Raw genomic sequence first — 16,337 nt, 5'->3', positions numbered from 1 at the left:
TGTAAGCTTTCCTGTGCATACTTGGGCTGCCTTTGGGCTTCCTCCCTGTTTAAGTCATTTAAGTTCATGAGCAGTGCTTACTTATTAAATTACAGGTAAGTTGTAAAACATAGATTTGTGACTTTTAACTCCACTTGTAACTATATAAGATGTTAGTGGATGAGAGTAACTGGTTATGAGATTAGAAATATGCTCTATTTTACAAGAAGCCGCCATTCCATGCAGATTCACTCCATTCCCCAGTTTCTACCAAGGGTAAGCGTGATTCATGCTGCATATTCATCTTTAAAGTGTTTCTCGTTTCTGCTTACATATTAGTACTTGATTTTTATAATCGCATGGCATTCCAGTATATGGTTTCATAGATGTATTTTATTTTGCAATAATAAGCATATATGGAACAATGGATAAAGTTAGAGCAGCACTCATTGGAGTTAATTTTAACTGTAAATGCTTCTAGCAGAAAATATAAAAGATAAAAATGGAAGACAATGTAGCCACCTCAAGCATTTTCATAGAAAGGAACAAAATAAGCGAAAATAGAGAACAAACTGTTAGCGATAAGAGTGTGAACAATAGCTAGATTAGAGACATAGGATTGACCACAGGGCTGGTCCAAGTGTTTCTAGATTCCCGGCATCTTACTCAAGAATGAGATAAAGGTGCACACAGGTTTTAAACATTGCAAGGTAACTTTCTTTAGAGTAGTACTTGGGGGCTCTAGGTTATTGCCCAGGGCTTCTTTCTAATAGGCTGGAAAAGGAGAAAAAGAAAGAAAGAGGCCAGGTTGTTAAGGGTTATAGTTTGGGTGATTCTCTCTTGATTGACAGGCTTAGATTACAGAACCCTTTACTTAGTGTGCCCATTCTGCCCTTGATGCATATAATGTTAAGCGCATCATCTTAGTCACTATTCTAATGCTGTGAAGGGGCACCATGACCAAGGCAACTTATAAAAGAAGGCATTTAATTGGGGGCTTGGCTTGTTTACAGTTTCAGAGCATTAGTCCATTATCATCATGGCAGAGCACATTACCATGTACCAGGTACATGTACCATGTACCAGGCAGGCAGTAGCTGAGGGCTCACATCTGATCCATAAGCACAAAGCAGAGAGAGAGCTAGCTAGCTGGGAATGTTGAGCTCTTTGAAACCTCAGAGCCCACCCCTAGTGTGGATGGAGCAGGGAAATGTACTGTGTTGTCAATGGGAGACCTGTGGAGATTTGCTGAACACTGCTAGAGAGAGCTAGTGCAGAAGAACAAATAATAGACAAGTATCTATTCACAACAGAAATGAGCAAAGAAAAAATTACAATTTCTATATAAACTATAATGATTTGGCAGAGTTGCTAATAAAATCAATATGAAAGCTAGGTGGGCTGGCTCACCTGTGTGATCCAGAGTTCTTGGAAGGCTAAGGCAGTAGAGCCTCTGAGACTTTGAGGCCTACTGGGGCTACTGAATAACGCTCTGTCTCAAAAAGGAAGCAAGCAAGCAAAAACAAAGCAGCAAAGAAACCCATCCAAGCTAGAAAGCAGTCAACGGCCATGGCCTACAGACTTAGAGAACAATGTACTGTATGTTTCAAAGATGATACAAGAAAAAGTTTGAATATTCTCTCATAAAGAATAAATAAGGAGTTATAGGAGTTTATATACACATACTCTGGAGTGAGTGTTGTACAGTGAAATAAAATACATGTTTAAAAATTTCATGGAACCCCACATGTATATACAATTTATATGCCAATTTTAAAAAGTTTTAACTTGTATCTCACTGTATCTTACATAGTTAAATGTGTTAGAATAAATCAAGCATACAAATAGAACAAACGCAAAATAAAATGCAGAAATGACTCTTAAATAAATGGAGTCAGAATTTAAAAAATTACGCTTTCATACGTAACCAAAGCAGCTATAAAATATGCAAAAATAGCATTTAAAAGTACCCAGTGCTGTGCTGGCCAGTTTTATGTCAACTGGACACAATGTAGTATCATCTGGGAAGAAAGAATCTTAATTGGGAAGATACTGACATGGGATTGGCCTGTAGATCAGTCTGTAGGACATTTTCTTGATTGGTGGGAAGGCCTGACTCATTGTGGATGGTACCCTGAGAAGGTGGCCCTGGTGGGTATAAATATATTTCCATTTTTGCTCATGTCATTTCTGTTTAAGCATTGACAGAGAAAGTTGTAGAGTCAAACCTAAGACACACAGTGATAAAATATACACACCCAGATTCAATAAAGAGGTGATTGGGCTATGAAACAATAGCCCAGTCTGTCACATTGGAAAGAGCTTGCCTCATGTAGCTGTCCTATACAAATGAGTGCACATGTGGACCAGGACACCTGGGCATCAGATGAAGTCAGCCTTCTAAGGATGACCAAATGAATTTGTTACATTAAATGATAGAAGAGAATTGGAAGAAGTCAAGGGTGTGAGGATGAGAACGTGTTCTCCTCTAGGACCTGCAGAGAGCCACATCTCAGTGAATGCATTTGAGATTTCTGACCTTCAGTACAGCAAGATAATAAATTTGTATTGTTGGAAGCCACTTAATCTGTGATAAGCTGTCATAGCAGAAGTAGGAAATGAGTCCCTATGCCATAGGAATTCATATCAGCATCATAGTCTGAAAGGAATGCTCAGATGGCCATCAAAGGAGTACATCAAGCCTGCTAATTTTTACAACAAAATTATGGGTACTGCTGGTTGTTTATGAACTGCAGCTATGAGAACCTGCATGAGTAATCCAAAGTCTACAGTATCAGCCAAAAGATGCCGCACACCCAACAAATGGTTCAGTTTACATAAAGCCCCCTCACGTAAGACAACTGGAGGGTGAATGCCTACATGGGGAATCTGTTTTTTAAAAGGCTGAACAACATTAACCACAAAGGGAAAGTCACAAATGGAGGTGGCTCTAGGTCCTTGCAACTTTCTGTTTCTTGAGCTTCAGTGTGGCAGTTTGCTCACTTTGTGATAATTTATTAAGCCGTTCATTTGTTTTACACACTTTTATGTATATGTGTTATATTCCCCAATAAAATGTTCTCACTAAGCCAGGCGGGGTGGCATACCCACCATTACATCTTTACAGAGTGTGATCCCAGCACTCTGGGAGGCAGAGGCAGGTGTATCTCTTGTGAGTTTGAGGCTAGCCTGGTCTACCAAGCGAGTCCAGGATAGCCAAGGCTACACAGAGAAACCCTGTCTCAAAAAAAAAAAAAAAAAAAGTCTTCACCAAAATTTGAGGAGAGAAGCAAGCTAATATGATCTCTAAGCAAGAGAGTTGCAGGCCTTTCCTTGTTAAATAATGAAGGGTCAGAGAGCAACCATTTGCCATTTGTGTGAAAAAGACTAATTGGTTGGGGTTCTTCAAACTCCTGTGGGGCTCTTCTGGAATGGGACTGCTAATCAGCACACTCAGGGTGCTGCCGGTTCCTGACACCAGTCTACTCCTATGTCCTCAGGTACAAACTCGAGACCTATTCCCGATTTCCTGCTCTGTATACAATGCGAGACACATTTTCTAATTGGCTTTTCTGTGTACCAAGGTTTAGTATCTTAATTCCCTTCATTTGTTACTGCCATGGGAGAAGCAGGATGCAAGCAAAGAGATGAGACCTCATGCTTTCTTCCTTATTCTTAGAACATGATACTCTGAGGTTTTGGATTCAGAAGCCAACCTGAGCAAAGGCCCATGGAAAATGGTCTCAGGAGACACTGGCCAGGCACCGGGAGACTGAGAGGGAACTCAGTGCAGAAAGGGTTATATTAAGCAGAATGCCATTGTATGAAACTTGTGTTTGATCTTTCAGTGGCATTTTTATCTGAGGATTGGCAGAAAGGAGAAACTGACATATCATCTCAGTCCCTCACTGCTCAAAGCTGTGCACATGAGTGTTCTTTGCCCAGCTCTCAGATGCCACATGCAGGCAGGCAACAATGACTTTTGGTGACAAGCCTCTTAAAAAGGGAGATGCTCACATAACCATAGGACGTCAGGTCCGAGCACACCAAAATGGCGAGAGCTGCTCAACAGCTCTGGAAAGACACTGAGAACACCTGCCACCGTTCTCCTGCAGGTAACACATGAGGGATGGAGGAGGTGTGTTTGAGATATGGTTAGCCCTCTAGTGTTGTGTGTTGGCGGTGGCATCCCTGGCATGTACTGTTGAGATGGTGAGATATGAACAGTGTGGGGCCTGGGGAGGTAATTGGGTCCTGAGGGGTCCCCGCTTATGAACAGATCAATGCTGGTCATGTCTCTCTGGAGTGACTTCCCTGAAGATGAGTTACTATAAGTGGAACAAACATGTTCTTTCCCTGAGACAGATGAAGGGGACTCAGCTCTCTGTAGGGCCCTGGGTGGGTGCTAAATGTTAAAATAACTATTAGTGTTAATTTTAAGGTTTTTAGATCTTTGCCCTGAGCGTGCCATCTGGTGTTCATTTTCCTGTAAATAAGCAAAAATGTTGAAGGATGTGACAATTTGACTGTGATCAGCAGGCATCCTTTGGATTCCTCCTTGCTTCCCTAGCTGTTTTGAGTGAGAGAACCATCAGTCAAACACAGCTAGATTACCCTTGTGTCAGTAATAGGTGTTTTGAAAACTCCATGAATGCCTTGTCAAAACTACACAAAGACAGGCGATCTGCCCCACCTCCTGAACACAGAGCCCCAAACTGTCCATACCAGATGTTTTGGTCTCACAAGTCTTGGTGAACTCTAGACACCTTCCAACCATTTCCACACAGGTCAGAGGAGCGTGACCCCTGGGGGTCCAGGAGAGGAACTGCGGTGATGGGCATGAAGAGGCTAGTCTCTGATTAGTGTGAGCATGCTCCTTCATTTGCATATGATGTGTGCTGTGATTGGCTGTTGGGTCAGGCTGCGTGGGTCACCGAGGGAGTCAGCGGGGAAATCACATCTGCTCCCTCTCTGGCATTGCAATGTTACATTCAATAAAAGAGTTCTCTCAAGCGGTCCTACCCTCTTCCAGCTTAGTGGCTTGCAGACCAAGCTAATGGCCAGGAGCCCCAAACAGCTGGCACTGACCAACACTGTGACAATGACCGACCTTAAGTTAGGCACAGAAATCTCATCTTCCCAGACCTGCACAAGAGTCACAATACCATCTTCCGTCCATGACTGAGGCGCCCTGATGCCTGTAAAGCTGCAGCACCAATTACAGCCCCGGGCTGCAGAAGAGAGCAGAAATGTAGAATTAAGCAAACCTGGGCAAGGACCACCCCCTGCTGCTTGCACCTCGGCTGCCAGCTGTTGTCATCCACTGATAGACACAAAAGCCACCAAAGACTAGCATTTGAAGAACATGTCTACGTGAGTGTGACAGCTCGAAACAGACTGACACAAGTAGGAAGCCCAGGAGGGAACCTACCAAAGCCAATACAGCCTGGAGCCTGCGGAATCAGAAACAGGGCACCTGATTGCCTGGGGGCTTTCTGGTCCTTACTTTTGGTTTTAATCTAGTGTCCTCTCTCTGTTCTTCTGATCTCAGTTTGTGAGTTGGGGGGGGGCATTGGAGAAAAAGAAAAAAGCTCATTCTGCTGCTCCTGGAAAGACACAGGAGTCACCAGCAATAACAGTGACCAAATGAATATCGCGTCTTCAGTTGTAAGTTGTTATAGACACCATAAATTATGGACTCCAGACATCTGTGTGAACTAGGTTAGTTTGTACTTTTGATTCTCAAGAACTTTTCTTGCTATGGGGACAATTTTGTATTCTAGCTGAGCCACAACTCTTAAATTCTAGCTATAGACTCATCTGAAAGACAACTTTTGAATGGGATAATCAATGTTTTATTGATTATATTATCTGTGAACTGTGATTAATAAATAAAATGAAACAGCAATGTTTTCTTGGATAACTTCATTTTTTAGTATTTATGAATATAAACTATTTTGTACTTACTTTTCCTTTCCACCAGTCTGAGCTGTAATTAAAATCATTTATATGCAGTTATACAATCCCACTCCCCCAAAAGACTAGTTGAATACAGCACCTTACACAAGCATTATTTTGTCAATATGTTCCTGTATGCTGTTTCCCCTACCTTAAGACAACAAGAATGAAAATTATATGTATGTGTGTATGGTATTCCCTTTAAAATAAGTTAAAAGATGTTTCAAAACTCTCTACCAGAAATTTTTACGGTAAATAAAGTGAATAGAGCTGTTGGGTCGGTTTGTCTGGTTAGTTTTATTCATGGGACCCAGCACAGGGACCCATTGACATACACGTAGCATCATTTTCTCCAAGCTATTTATGTGGTACAGTCCACCGTCTGCCTTGACTTCATCAGTTCTTTTTTCAGCTGCTCAAAGCACACAAACATGATGACGTTCCAGGAGCCCAGTCGCAGGAAAGAAGGCACAAACCTAGGGGAGTACAAGGCACCGACCTGTTGGCTGGTTGGAAGTCATAAAGCCAGGGTGGTGGGCAGCATGCATTAGCCATAAAGCACAAGGGAAGAAGATGAAAGTTTTCCATTCTCATATTTCCTCTACCGACAGCTAGCTTTCCTGTACAGCTTCAAAGCGAGATCACAATCAGACCAATCCTCCCGTCCTCCCCTCCTACAGAGCTGAAGTGAATCTCCTGCTCTCTGAGATGGCTTTGTCCGGGCAGAAGGGGGAGAGAGACATTTTTGTTTCACTTTACTTCCTAAAGGAAGTAAGAAACTATTAAGAAAGGAAGCAGAGGGAAGAAAGTGCTCAGCTAGCATGTGAACCACTTCCAGGTGGGGAAGCCCGTGTTGTCTTCCCCTGGATGGCTCTTCAGAGACCCCCAGTGTGCCTCAGTCCGTTCTGGGCCTGGGGAATTCCAGTAAGCTATGTGGAATGGCGTTTTTACCAATTGGCTGCTCCAGAAGACAAATGTGTTGGCAGTTAAATCTGCTTTGAATAGACTTTTAAAACATTTATTGTGTCAGTGCGCTGCCGACATGGATGCGTGCCATGCTCGTGCTTGGTGCGCAGGGAGGCCGGGGGCATCCAGAGGGCCACTCTGGGACTAGAGTTGGGGATGGCTGGAAGTCACCATGTGATGCTGGCAAGTGAACCTAGGTCACTTGGAAGAATAGCCAGCGCTCTCCATCACTGAGCTGTCTCTGCAGCCCTGAACAGGCTTTTTTTTTTTTTAATTTTTTTTTTTAAGAAACCTTTTCTACAAAAAGTACCTCCCACCCAGTGAGCTTTGCTTTTATTCTTGTTTTATTTTAGTTTAGTTTTGAGAGAGGGTCTTGCTCTAGGGCCCAGGGTGGCCTGTGCAGCCAGCTGGCTTCAGACTTCTAGCAATCTTCACTTCTGCTCCTGTCTCTCCAGTGCTGGGACTAAATGCATGTGCCAACATCTCTGCTTCCCCAGTGAGTTTTTACACTCCTGGGTCTCTTCACACAGTTCTCTTGACTCCCAGGTGTGTGTGTATGTGTGAGAAAATACATAGATAGCATAACACTTGACATTTCAACCATTTTTAGTGTCTAACTAAATAGCATTTAGTACATGTGCAATGTGAAGTAAACACCAGGGCACACTCCATGGTGTTTTGTGTTCTGGGGTTCTTCATTCATTCATTAAATAGCTCTCTGCTGCCCCTGTCAAAGGTTAATTCGGGTGTTCTTCAGCATGGCCAGGCTCTCTGAGACATGGCGCTCAAATATTAGGTCAGCCTGGCTGCTCAGCCAGCACCAGCACTGGAATTGCAAGCGTATGTCACCATGCCCAGCTTTGACGTGCTTCTGAAGCTGACTCCAGGCCCCATGCATATGTGGCAACTGCATCACAGGCTGGTCTTGAACTCATGGCTGTCCTCATGCCCTAGCCTCCCATGTTCTGGGGTTACAAGCTTGTGCCACCACAGCCAGCTCAGCTTGTTTAATTTAGCATCATTTGTCAAGATCGTTCCATATTTAAAAATTTTAAATATGAAAAATAGCATTTAAAAATTAAATTTGCAAAAATAAAATTATTACATTGTTAATAATTTATACGTGGTGTATTCATTTTAAGTTATTTTTATAATGTATATTTTTGTGTAATCTATCATAAAAAAAGATAGACATAGTATTTGATATAGTATATATGATACGATTATATTTTAGTTTATAACTTTTGGGCATGGCTTTACAGTTCAAAATATTACAAAACATTACTATTTTATATAATTGTTATACTTACTGAATACATTTTAAAAACTAGGTCATATTGTATTTTGTTAGAAAAGTGGTTTCCAATATAATACAATATCACTCAGGGAAATATGTTCTATTTCTCAATAATGCTTTCAACGTGAATGTAATCATTATTAAAACAGTATTTTCTGTGTTACGTTTTTTGTGGTTTTGTTTTAATAGAAGTTTTTAAAATTAGGCTAAAGGCATAGCTTAGTGATAGACTGCTTGTCTGGCATGTATAAGGGCCGCGGTTTGATTTTCTCCCAAGCACTTCCAAAAATAATTAATTAGCTTTTCTTTTCTGGCGTGATGGATTGGTGGATTGAAGACATTCATGACAAGGCAAAGACATAGTTTGAGGCCATTGCATGGTCCAGGCCTGGTAGGCTAAATGCCAGTTGTTTTGATGAGAATTGTCTCAGCACACATGGGATCTTAAACACAAATGTATGGAAATGGAAAGTTCTATCCTACCCTTTGAAGAAGGCCGTTGGTCCTTCCTTGTTGAACATGGTCATTGCACAGCTGGGCACACTCGGGTACTGTCCTGGTAGAGAGTTGATGAATCTCGTTTTCACCACATCCACTGGAGAGGCCAGCAGTGTGGTGCAGAAGCCGGCAACAAGAGCTGACAGCAAATGGCATGGGACGTCATCTGAAAGGGAAACGGATCAACACTAGACTTTGAGGTGCCTGTGGTTGTAGTGGCCTGTCAGACACTTGTAAACCATTAGTAACAGGAAGTTAATATGATATCTTATATGATAAGCATATACTTGTGCTAGGAAAACGTGGCTGATGGTACATGGCATAATGACTGTGGATCCATTTGCAGATTTGTTATTTTAGGGTGATACTGTTTTCTGTGTGCCTTGGATCTGGGATAATGCCTAATACATAATTACCTAATACTGTTCAATGGAATTAAGTTTGTCAAAGGAGAATGCCCGTGCCTGTAGAAACAGTTAGGATATGGTGTAGAGTAAAATCAGTGCCGCACTTGACTGCCTCCTGATCCTGCAGTCTGAAGGGGAGAGGCCCATCAGAAGTTCACTTCTTGGTATTAATAGAGGATACTGGGACAGCATCCCTTTGCACTTTTACAGAAACACTGAAACAAAAACTTTGTTCAGTTTTTCACTTTAAAGTTTAGGTCTTTTTGGCTTCCTAAAAGATTACATTTGCCAGGTATGGTGGACACAATTTGAACTCAGTACTTGTGACCAGCCTGGTCTATATAACAAGTTTAGGGCCAGCTAGGACTACATTCTCTCTCTCTCTCTCTCTCTCTCCCTCCCTCCCTCTCCCTCTCTCTCTCTCTCTCTCTCTCTCTCTCTTTCTCTCTTAGTCTACTAGCATTCAACAAAATACGGTGTGGCTTTAGACACTCTAAACAGAGATTGGAAATGTGCAGATATGTCTGTTGTATGAAGCGGGAAATACCTGCCAGTATTCGGTTATTCACCAGGGCCCCCTTCATGAGGTCATATGTTACCAGCTCTGTACAATTGATGATGACATTTCTCATTAGATTAGGGGTTGTCCCTGGAGAAAAACAAGACATTGTTTAATAAATAAAGTGTGTGATAAGGTGCTCGCCGGGCTCATGTGCCTTAATATGGAAGTCCCCCTGGCACCTAGCTACCTTTCCAGAGTGTTGACAAGCTTTCTGTTGTGGCTATAATTCTGTAAGCATTGTAAGTTCCAGTGTAGCGGGGTTTGATGCCGTGTAGATGGCTCTGTGCTTGCATTCTGACTTTCACGACTTCTGTAGGTTGCCCGATGAATACTGCCACACCTCCAGTCATTAAGCCAGCTGAGATCTTGTTCCCCAAAGTGGCAGGTGCTATCCAGAAAGAATAAAAGGTTGGTTAAAAAAGAAAAGCAAGACCTCACCCCTGCCCCTGCCCAAGGCATCCACGTATATTTTTAGTTTTTGTGGAGTTTTTTATTTTTTATTTGTGTGTGTGTGTGTGTGTGTGTGTGTGTGTGTATGTTCTAGGACCACCTCTGGCCACCTTTCTTCAGGAAGCCAAGGCAGGAACTCCTACCAATGGACACCTTACCTAGTAGACTAGCTTAGCTGGCCACTAACCCCCAGTCTCGGCCTGCCTTCACCTCCTGAGTTGCTGATTCACAGATGTTTTCCATCACATCTGGATTGGGGTAGTGGTGAGCATGGATTGAACTCAGGTCCTTGATCTTTCAAGGCAAGCACTTTACTGAGCCATCTCTCCAGCTCTAGTATGTTCACTTTGTGTCTTTTCTTTTTTCCTAATCCTTTTTTCAGATTGTTTGGAGGCTATACCAACTCACAGTTCACAGTAGTGCTAGAAAACTTCAGTAGCCTTGTTTTATTTCTCCCTCAAAATAAAGACTTTCAAGGAAAAGGAAAGCAATGCCTATTTAGACAGCCTTGTCCCTTTCTGGAATTTAGCTTTCCATTTCCTGTGTTTAGCTGTCACGTTTAATATTTCCCATCTGAGAGGCGAGGCATCTGGTCACCAGTGGTGCTAGATTCTCCTTATCCATGACAGTTGATTTTTGAACTTAGTGTCCGAGGGAAAATACAGTGGGTAACTGCCTGAATGTAAGACATCAAGTAACATTCAAAAGGGACAAAAAAAATCTTTGCCTTAAAATTGTGAAAAAAGTGTATTGCTGAAGAGAGACATCATTTAATACAATTTCAATGACTCCTGAAATCCAATATTCCTATAGTGAGTATACAGATAGAGTTCAAGAAGGTTCACTTACTAAAGCCTTTCTTAGTCTTTCTATTTCTGTCTCCAGACTATAAAATAGAGATAGCATCATACCACAGGATAGCATCAAGTGTGAGTTCATATTGATGAAGCTCTCAGTACATAAAAGACACACAAAGCTGGTAGCAGCTTTCTTTTTAGGTGTGATTATAGCTGTACCCCTAGCCCATCGTCCTCAGCCAGGCGCTGAGCATGTAGCAATTGTTTTTCAATAGGTATCATTACCTGATTACAGTTGCCTTCACTGAGGCTAGGTTTCACCTGGTAATGGCTTCTACACTGAATTCATCACCTCCCTAAGGCAGTTTCTCTATTCTCTCCCACAAGTTTATTCAAAAACTTGAAAGTTGTCTTACATTTCTATTTTTCTATTAAGCCTAGTTTCTCACCAATTTAACCAGTTGTGTATTTTAAAGCATTCAGTTTGGCACCCTGATTCTTCTTTCCTGTATGCAATCGTGCATACCACAATCATTTCTGACTTATGATTTTTATATACATATTCTCTACTGCTACCAAAGTAATCTACTGAAGTAGAAATGTGCTTATTACACTAGCTTAACCTGTTTGCTGTTGTTATTGCTAGAGACTGAACCTAAGGCCAGGGTTCTACCCCCGAGTTCTATGCCTATTCATTCATTTATTAGTTTGAGACAGAATCTTTTTAGGTGGCTCAGACTGGCCTTGAACACTTGATATCTATGTCTCTGCCTCCCAAATCCTGAGATTCCATGTATGTGCCACCACACCTGATGGTCTGCTTAGCATTTTTTTTTTTCAGTGACTTCCGATCACTATGTGGGTAGAATACAAACTCCTTACAGTGAACTTCAAGGCCCTTTATGACCAGTTCCTGCTTTTCTGGACTCACTTGTCCTTTCTCACCAAATGCAGCTGCCCTCACTACCCTGCATGTCTGCTCCACTCCTTTCTGACATTTTAAACAGTCTTCACTTGACTGGAAGGGACTTGCCTCACCACATTGCTACCGGTCCCCAAAGCCTCCTATTGTTTTTTCAAGAGTCAATCCAGACACCAACTCTTCAAGAGTCTTGCATGATCATGCCAGTTCACTGTGCCTAGTCTGTGGTGCCTTGCAACAAAGCCATGGCTGTGTGGTCAGCTGAACTGGGGACACCTGTCTGGAGTGGCAACTCTCATTTCCCACCCATGAAAATTCAGCAAAGCTTACTAGATCAAGCGAAAAAGCATAATGCAGAACAAGGAATACTCTTAGAGGATATCTGATTTGTTTGGAGACTAATATACCCAGTGGTTGATTAAAACATTTGCAGAAAACCACCCAAATGGGCCGCTCTAGGTGTGTCTCCTCTTGCTACCTCTACCAAGACGACAACACAGTGCTGACACAGAAACACCCAGACCTCAACACCGGGAACTGTGTGCGGGTGGGTCTTCCTTAGCCACCAACGCAGACTTCCCGCAAGCTCCCTGGGCTTCTCTGAGACTCTGCTGTTTGGGAAAGTCCGCACCAGGCAGTGTCTTATAGCCCCACCACATCTCCCATGAAGGGGCACATGCTTCCCCCAATGGCCAGTTGATGTTTACAGGTAGAAACCTGTGTGTGAAGAACTGATTTGCATATCTCCTTTTATTTCAAGGAGAAAAGAGACAGCACAAATATTGTCTTCTTCTTCCTCTTCTTCTTCTTCTTCTTCTTCTTCTTCTTCTTCTTCTTCTTCTTCTTTATCTTCTTCTTCTTCTTTTTCTTCTTCTGCCAGTGCCACTACATTTTCAGCTACTTTGGGTGAGTTGGCACTGCTGAGATGGAACCCAGGGCCAAGCTCATGCCAGGCAAACATACTATCACTCATTTTTCAATTTTTGAATACAGCCCAGTCTGGGGCATAGCTGCCCCCCCCCCCCTTTCCCAACACTCCTTACTTTCTCTCCCTGAAGCGAAGTACTCTTGGACGGTATCGTAGAGGCCAATCCTGAGTGAGGCGAAGCTGATTTGCCTCTGAATGCCCGCAGGCAGACCGCTGTACAGTTTCGGCACCCCTTCTGTTTTTGCCAGGGTGGTGATGGTCCCTAGGACACCTTTATACCGAATGGTGCTGGAGGCTGGGCCTTCACCTTGGATCTGGAAATCAGAGAGGTGCAGGTCAGATGGTAGTGGCTGTCCATTAAGGAAGAGGGACCTGCCTGGTGAGGACTAAACAGGACTGGCACATGAAGACTGTGGAGATGCCCTAGGTAAGGCTCTTTTTATAAATTTCCTTTCTCAATAACCTCTCCTGCACACCTGCATTTCTCTCTCCCTCCCTCCTTTCCTCTCTCTCTCTCTTTCTCTCCCTCCCTCTGTCCATTTATCCATCCATCCATCCATCCATCCATCCATCCATCCATCCATCCATCTGAGGCTCTGAACACCTAAGCAAGGTACCCAGGGAACTCTCTGAGCCCCAACCTGCAGCACGGGTCAGCACCCCGAAGAATCAAAGAAAGGTAAAAGCGCCATGCTTGTAAACTCTGAGGGGTTTGTCTTAGTTCTTAGGACCCAATCTGCTTAACCTCATGAAGGGTTTGGTAGAGGTCACTATTAACTTTTCGCCCACTTTTCAGCAAATCCAGGAAAGGGGTCCCATTTCCTTTCCTACAGCTCCCAGTCCTAAGACAGCCACTCTGAGAAATCACAGCACACATCGCAGGGATGCCCACAGCAGACCCTCTGCCTGGGGAACCCTCCCAAGTTCACGAAACTCTACCTGAAGCCGGACTTTGGCGGTGTCCAGCGGGAAGGTAATGATATCTGCCAGGCAGGCCGCCACACCGGCTGAGAAGATCTTGACCCCCATGGTGGGCTGCACTTCAGAAGTTGTTGGGCTCACCATCTTGGCTCTGAAGACGGAGAAGCAGGACAAAAAGAATGCAACCCTGAAGATAACAGTGGCACTGTTGCCTGATGCGGGCACCGAACCCGCGACCTCCGACTTCTGGGATAGCCACCTGAGACGGGTGGTGCTGTTGCAGAGACCCTGCTGTGGAGGAGCTCAAAGGTGAGCTCTCCTCCTTCTCCCTCGGGCCGGGCCGGAAGGACTTGCTAAGCCTTCTTGGGCAACCTGGCCTGGGAGATCTTTATAGCTGGATCTCTGGAGGAGGGGCTAGGTGGAAGTGGCTGAGCCCGGCCAGCTAGTGGAAGGGGCGTGCCTTGGGGTGCAGAAGCCTCCCAGTGGCGCGTCACTCCCCCTCCCTGAAGCCCTGGCCGGCATCTCTGATTTGGCAGCACTTCCCGGTGATACCCAGAGGACACAGGAGGACACACCGAGGGGCTTCATCCCTCGTCCCAGCACGCCTGGTACCTTCTGTCACTCTTCAGCTGTGCGGCCGCGACCAGAGCGCAGAGCAGGGGCTGGCTTCCTTGAATGAGTGCTAACTGATCTTTAAGATAAAGTCCAGTAGGGAAGCTTCCATTCCCCCCCACCCTCACCCCCAATGGCTAGCTATACTGTAGGATGCACATCCCAGTGAGGCCCTCCAGGAACCCGGCTTCCCTATTTTCTTTCAATTCTGAATGCTCCTTTGTTTACATTCCTTTCCAAATGCCAACTTTAGACTGGGGTGTGTATGTCAAGAGGTCAGGTTGGTGTGGGATCTAATACCACTCTAAACTTTTACAAGAAAGTGTTTTGTGTGATTACTATTAGTAGGCAGATGTCAAATGAGCCCATAGGCATGCTAGCAAGCCTGGTGGGACTCTGCAGCCTGTGCCACTTTGGTTAGTTCTGAGCAAGAGCACTGCAAGGGACAGAGGTAGCTGGCTTGGCTGCAGATGCAACATGCCATTTGACCAGCTTTGTGACCCTGAGAAAGCCCTCCCACTTTTGTTTGAGACTGTGTCAAAACCTAGTGCCAATTCAGACACTCTAAAGTGGGTTTGTGGGGGATGAGGAGGTGTTACTTCTGAGCAAAGATTTGTTTTGAGCATTTACTTATTTGAAAAGTGTTTTTAAAATACCGCTTAACAAAACATGAGAAAGAAAGCTGGCGGGGTCTTCCAGGGTCACCCAGGGCCACCAGGGAGCCACTGCATGTTATCTGTGTTCTTCCTCAGCATCCAGACTTGGCATCCAGGAGAGCGAGGCCACGTGACACAGAGCACCCCTGGACACCGCGTTTACAGGAAGAAGTGAGCATGCTAAGCAGGAACCCAGTCCAGAGGCACTTCCATCATAACTCAGGCTGCTGAGGTTTGACTCAGAGGAGCAATGATGAGCAGCAGAGGTTAAGTCAGTGACCTGCGTGAGACAACAATGCCGGGGAAGCATACCGCCTTTTGTTGGCCTGGTGACTGGGAAACTGAATGAAGGGGAGAAAGCGGCAAGAAGTTGCTAAGATTGGGGGATGAAAAGCATAATAAACAGCTGGGTGGTGGTGACACACCTTTAACCCCAGTACTCCCAAGGCAGAGGCAGGCAAATCTCTGGCCAGGCCAACTAGGCTTACGGAGTGAGTTCCAGGACAGCCAGGGCTATACAGAGAAACTCTGTTTCCAAAAACAAAACAAACAAAAAATGTGCATCCTTTCTGTGTGGGGGTTCACGTTATTACCCCCATGCTATGCAGAGCTTCACAGACTGTAAAAACACTCTCTCAGAGTGCCACATCTAATCAGACAATACAGCTTAAGGAGGGTTACTGTGAGTCAAACGTCATTCAAAGATGACTCTTCGTTAGAGAAGATGGTCAAAGTCTTGGAGTTGCTGCCACCTGCTTGTCCTAAAGCAGTTGGCAGGAGATTTTATAATCTTCATAATATGACAACTTTTTCGTCTTAGGATTAATTGGAGAAAATGGTGTCTATGTTTTCATAGAAAGCTCCTATAGGAAACTTCATGCTACTTGAAGAGAATCAGAGCTGTGTGGAGGTGAAGGAAGGGGAATGAGTACAGTGGGATTGAGAAGAAGGACAAGGAGCAAGCCATGAAGAAACACCGAGTTATGGTCTAAGATGAAAAGCACTTGCTGCCCTGGGTCACCATATCTTATATCTTACATAGAAAAAGGCTTATTAATTTTTTTGCAAAGTTATGGATACATTCCTGTTATTTATTAATCACTGACTTTGATGTTAGAGATCTTTGTAGATTGACTTAAGAACTGGATGAAAACATTGTAAACATTATGGCTTAATAAATGTTTACTGTTTTATCAGGTATCAAAACAGTAAACATTTATTAAGCCATAATGTTTACAATGTTTTCATCCAGTTCTTAAGGAAGATACCTGATAAAACAGGGTCAGATGAAAGGGGAGGAGGTCCTCCCCTATCAGGGGACTTGGAAAGGGGCAGGGAGGAGACCAGGGAGGGAGTGTGGGGTTGGGGAGGGAATGAGGGAGCG

General features: G+C 43.9%; 1 protein-coding gene across 1 annotated transcript; it reads right to left on the bottom strand.

Annotated features, from left to right (window-relative positions):
• Positions 1–6,298: 6,298 nt before the first annotated feature.
• Ucp1 (uncoupling protein 1) lies at positions 6,299–13,829 on the bottom strand. Its single transcript, XM_055621496.1, has 6 exons — positions 13,704–13,829; positions 12,880–13,078; positions 9,855–10,055; positions 9,653–9,754; positions 8,684–8,864; positions 6,299–6,413 (listed from the first exon to the last, which is right to left on the bottom strand). Exons 1-6 carry the CDS (start codon positions 13,827–13,829, stop codon positions 6,299–6,301), a joined length of 924 nt encoding a protein of 307 aa, XP_055477471.1.
• Positions 13,830–16,337: the final 2,508 nt, after the last annotated feature.

This window comes from Psammomys obesus, unplaced genomic scaffold (genome assembly GCF_907164565.1).
Source record: "Psammomys obesus unplaced genomic scaffold, mPsaObe1.curated_primary_1811, whole genome shotgun sequence".
Lineage (NCBI taxonomy): Eukaryota > Metazoa > Chordata > Mammalia > Rodentia > Muridae > Psammomys > Psammomys obesus.
The sequence above is the reverse complement of the archived record's forward strand: the minus strand, read 5'-3'. Positions and strand labels throughout refer to the sequence as shown.

What these genes read in the sequence shown, in the direction of transcription:
- Ucp1 (XM_055621496.1), bottom strand. Translation starts at nt 13,829, where the DNA reads ATGGTGAGCCCAACAACTTCTGAAGTGCAGCCCACCATGGGGGTCAAG. An exon ending in CTTGTCAACACTCTGGAAAG is followed by an intron (nt 9,755 to 9,854) that starts GTAGCTAGGTGC and finishes GTTTTTCTCCAG; the next exon opens with GGACAACCCCTAATCTAATG. An exon ending in GAATAACCGAATACTGGCAG is followed by an intron (nt 8,865 to 9,652) that starts GTATTTCCCGCT and finishes TTTCCCTTTCAG; the next exon opens with ATGACGTCCCATGCCATTTG.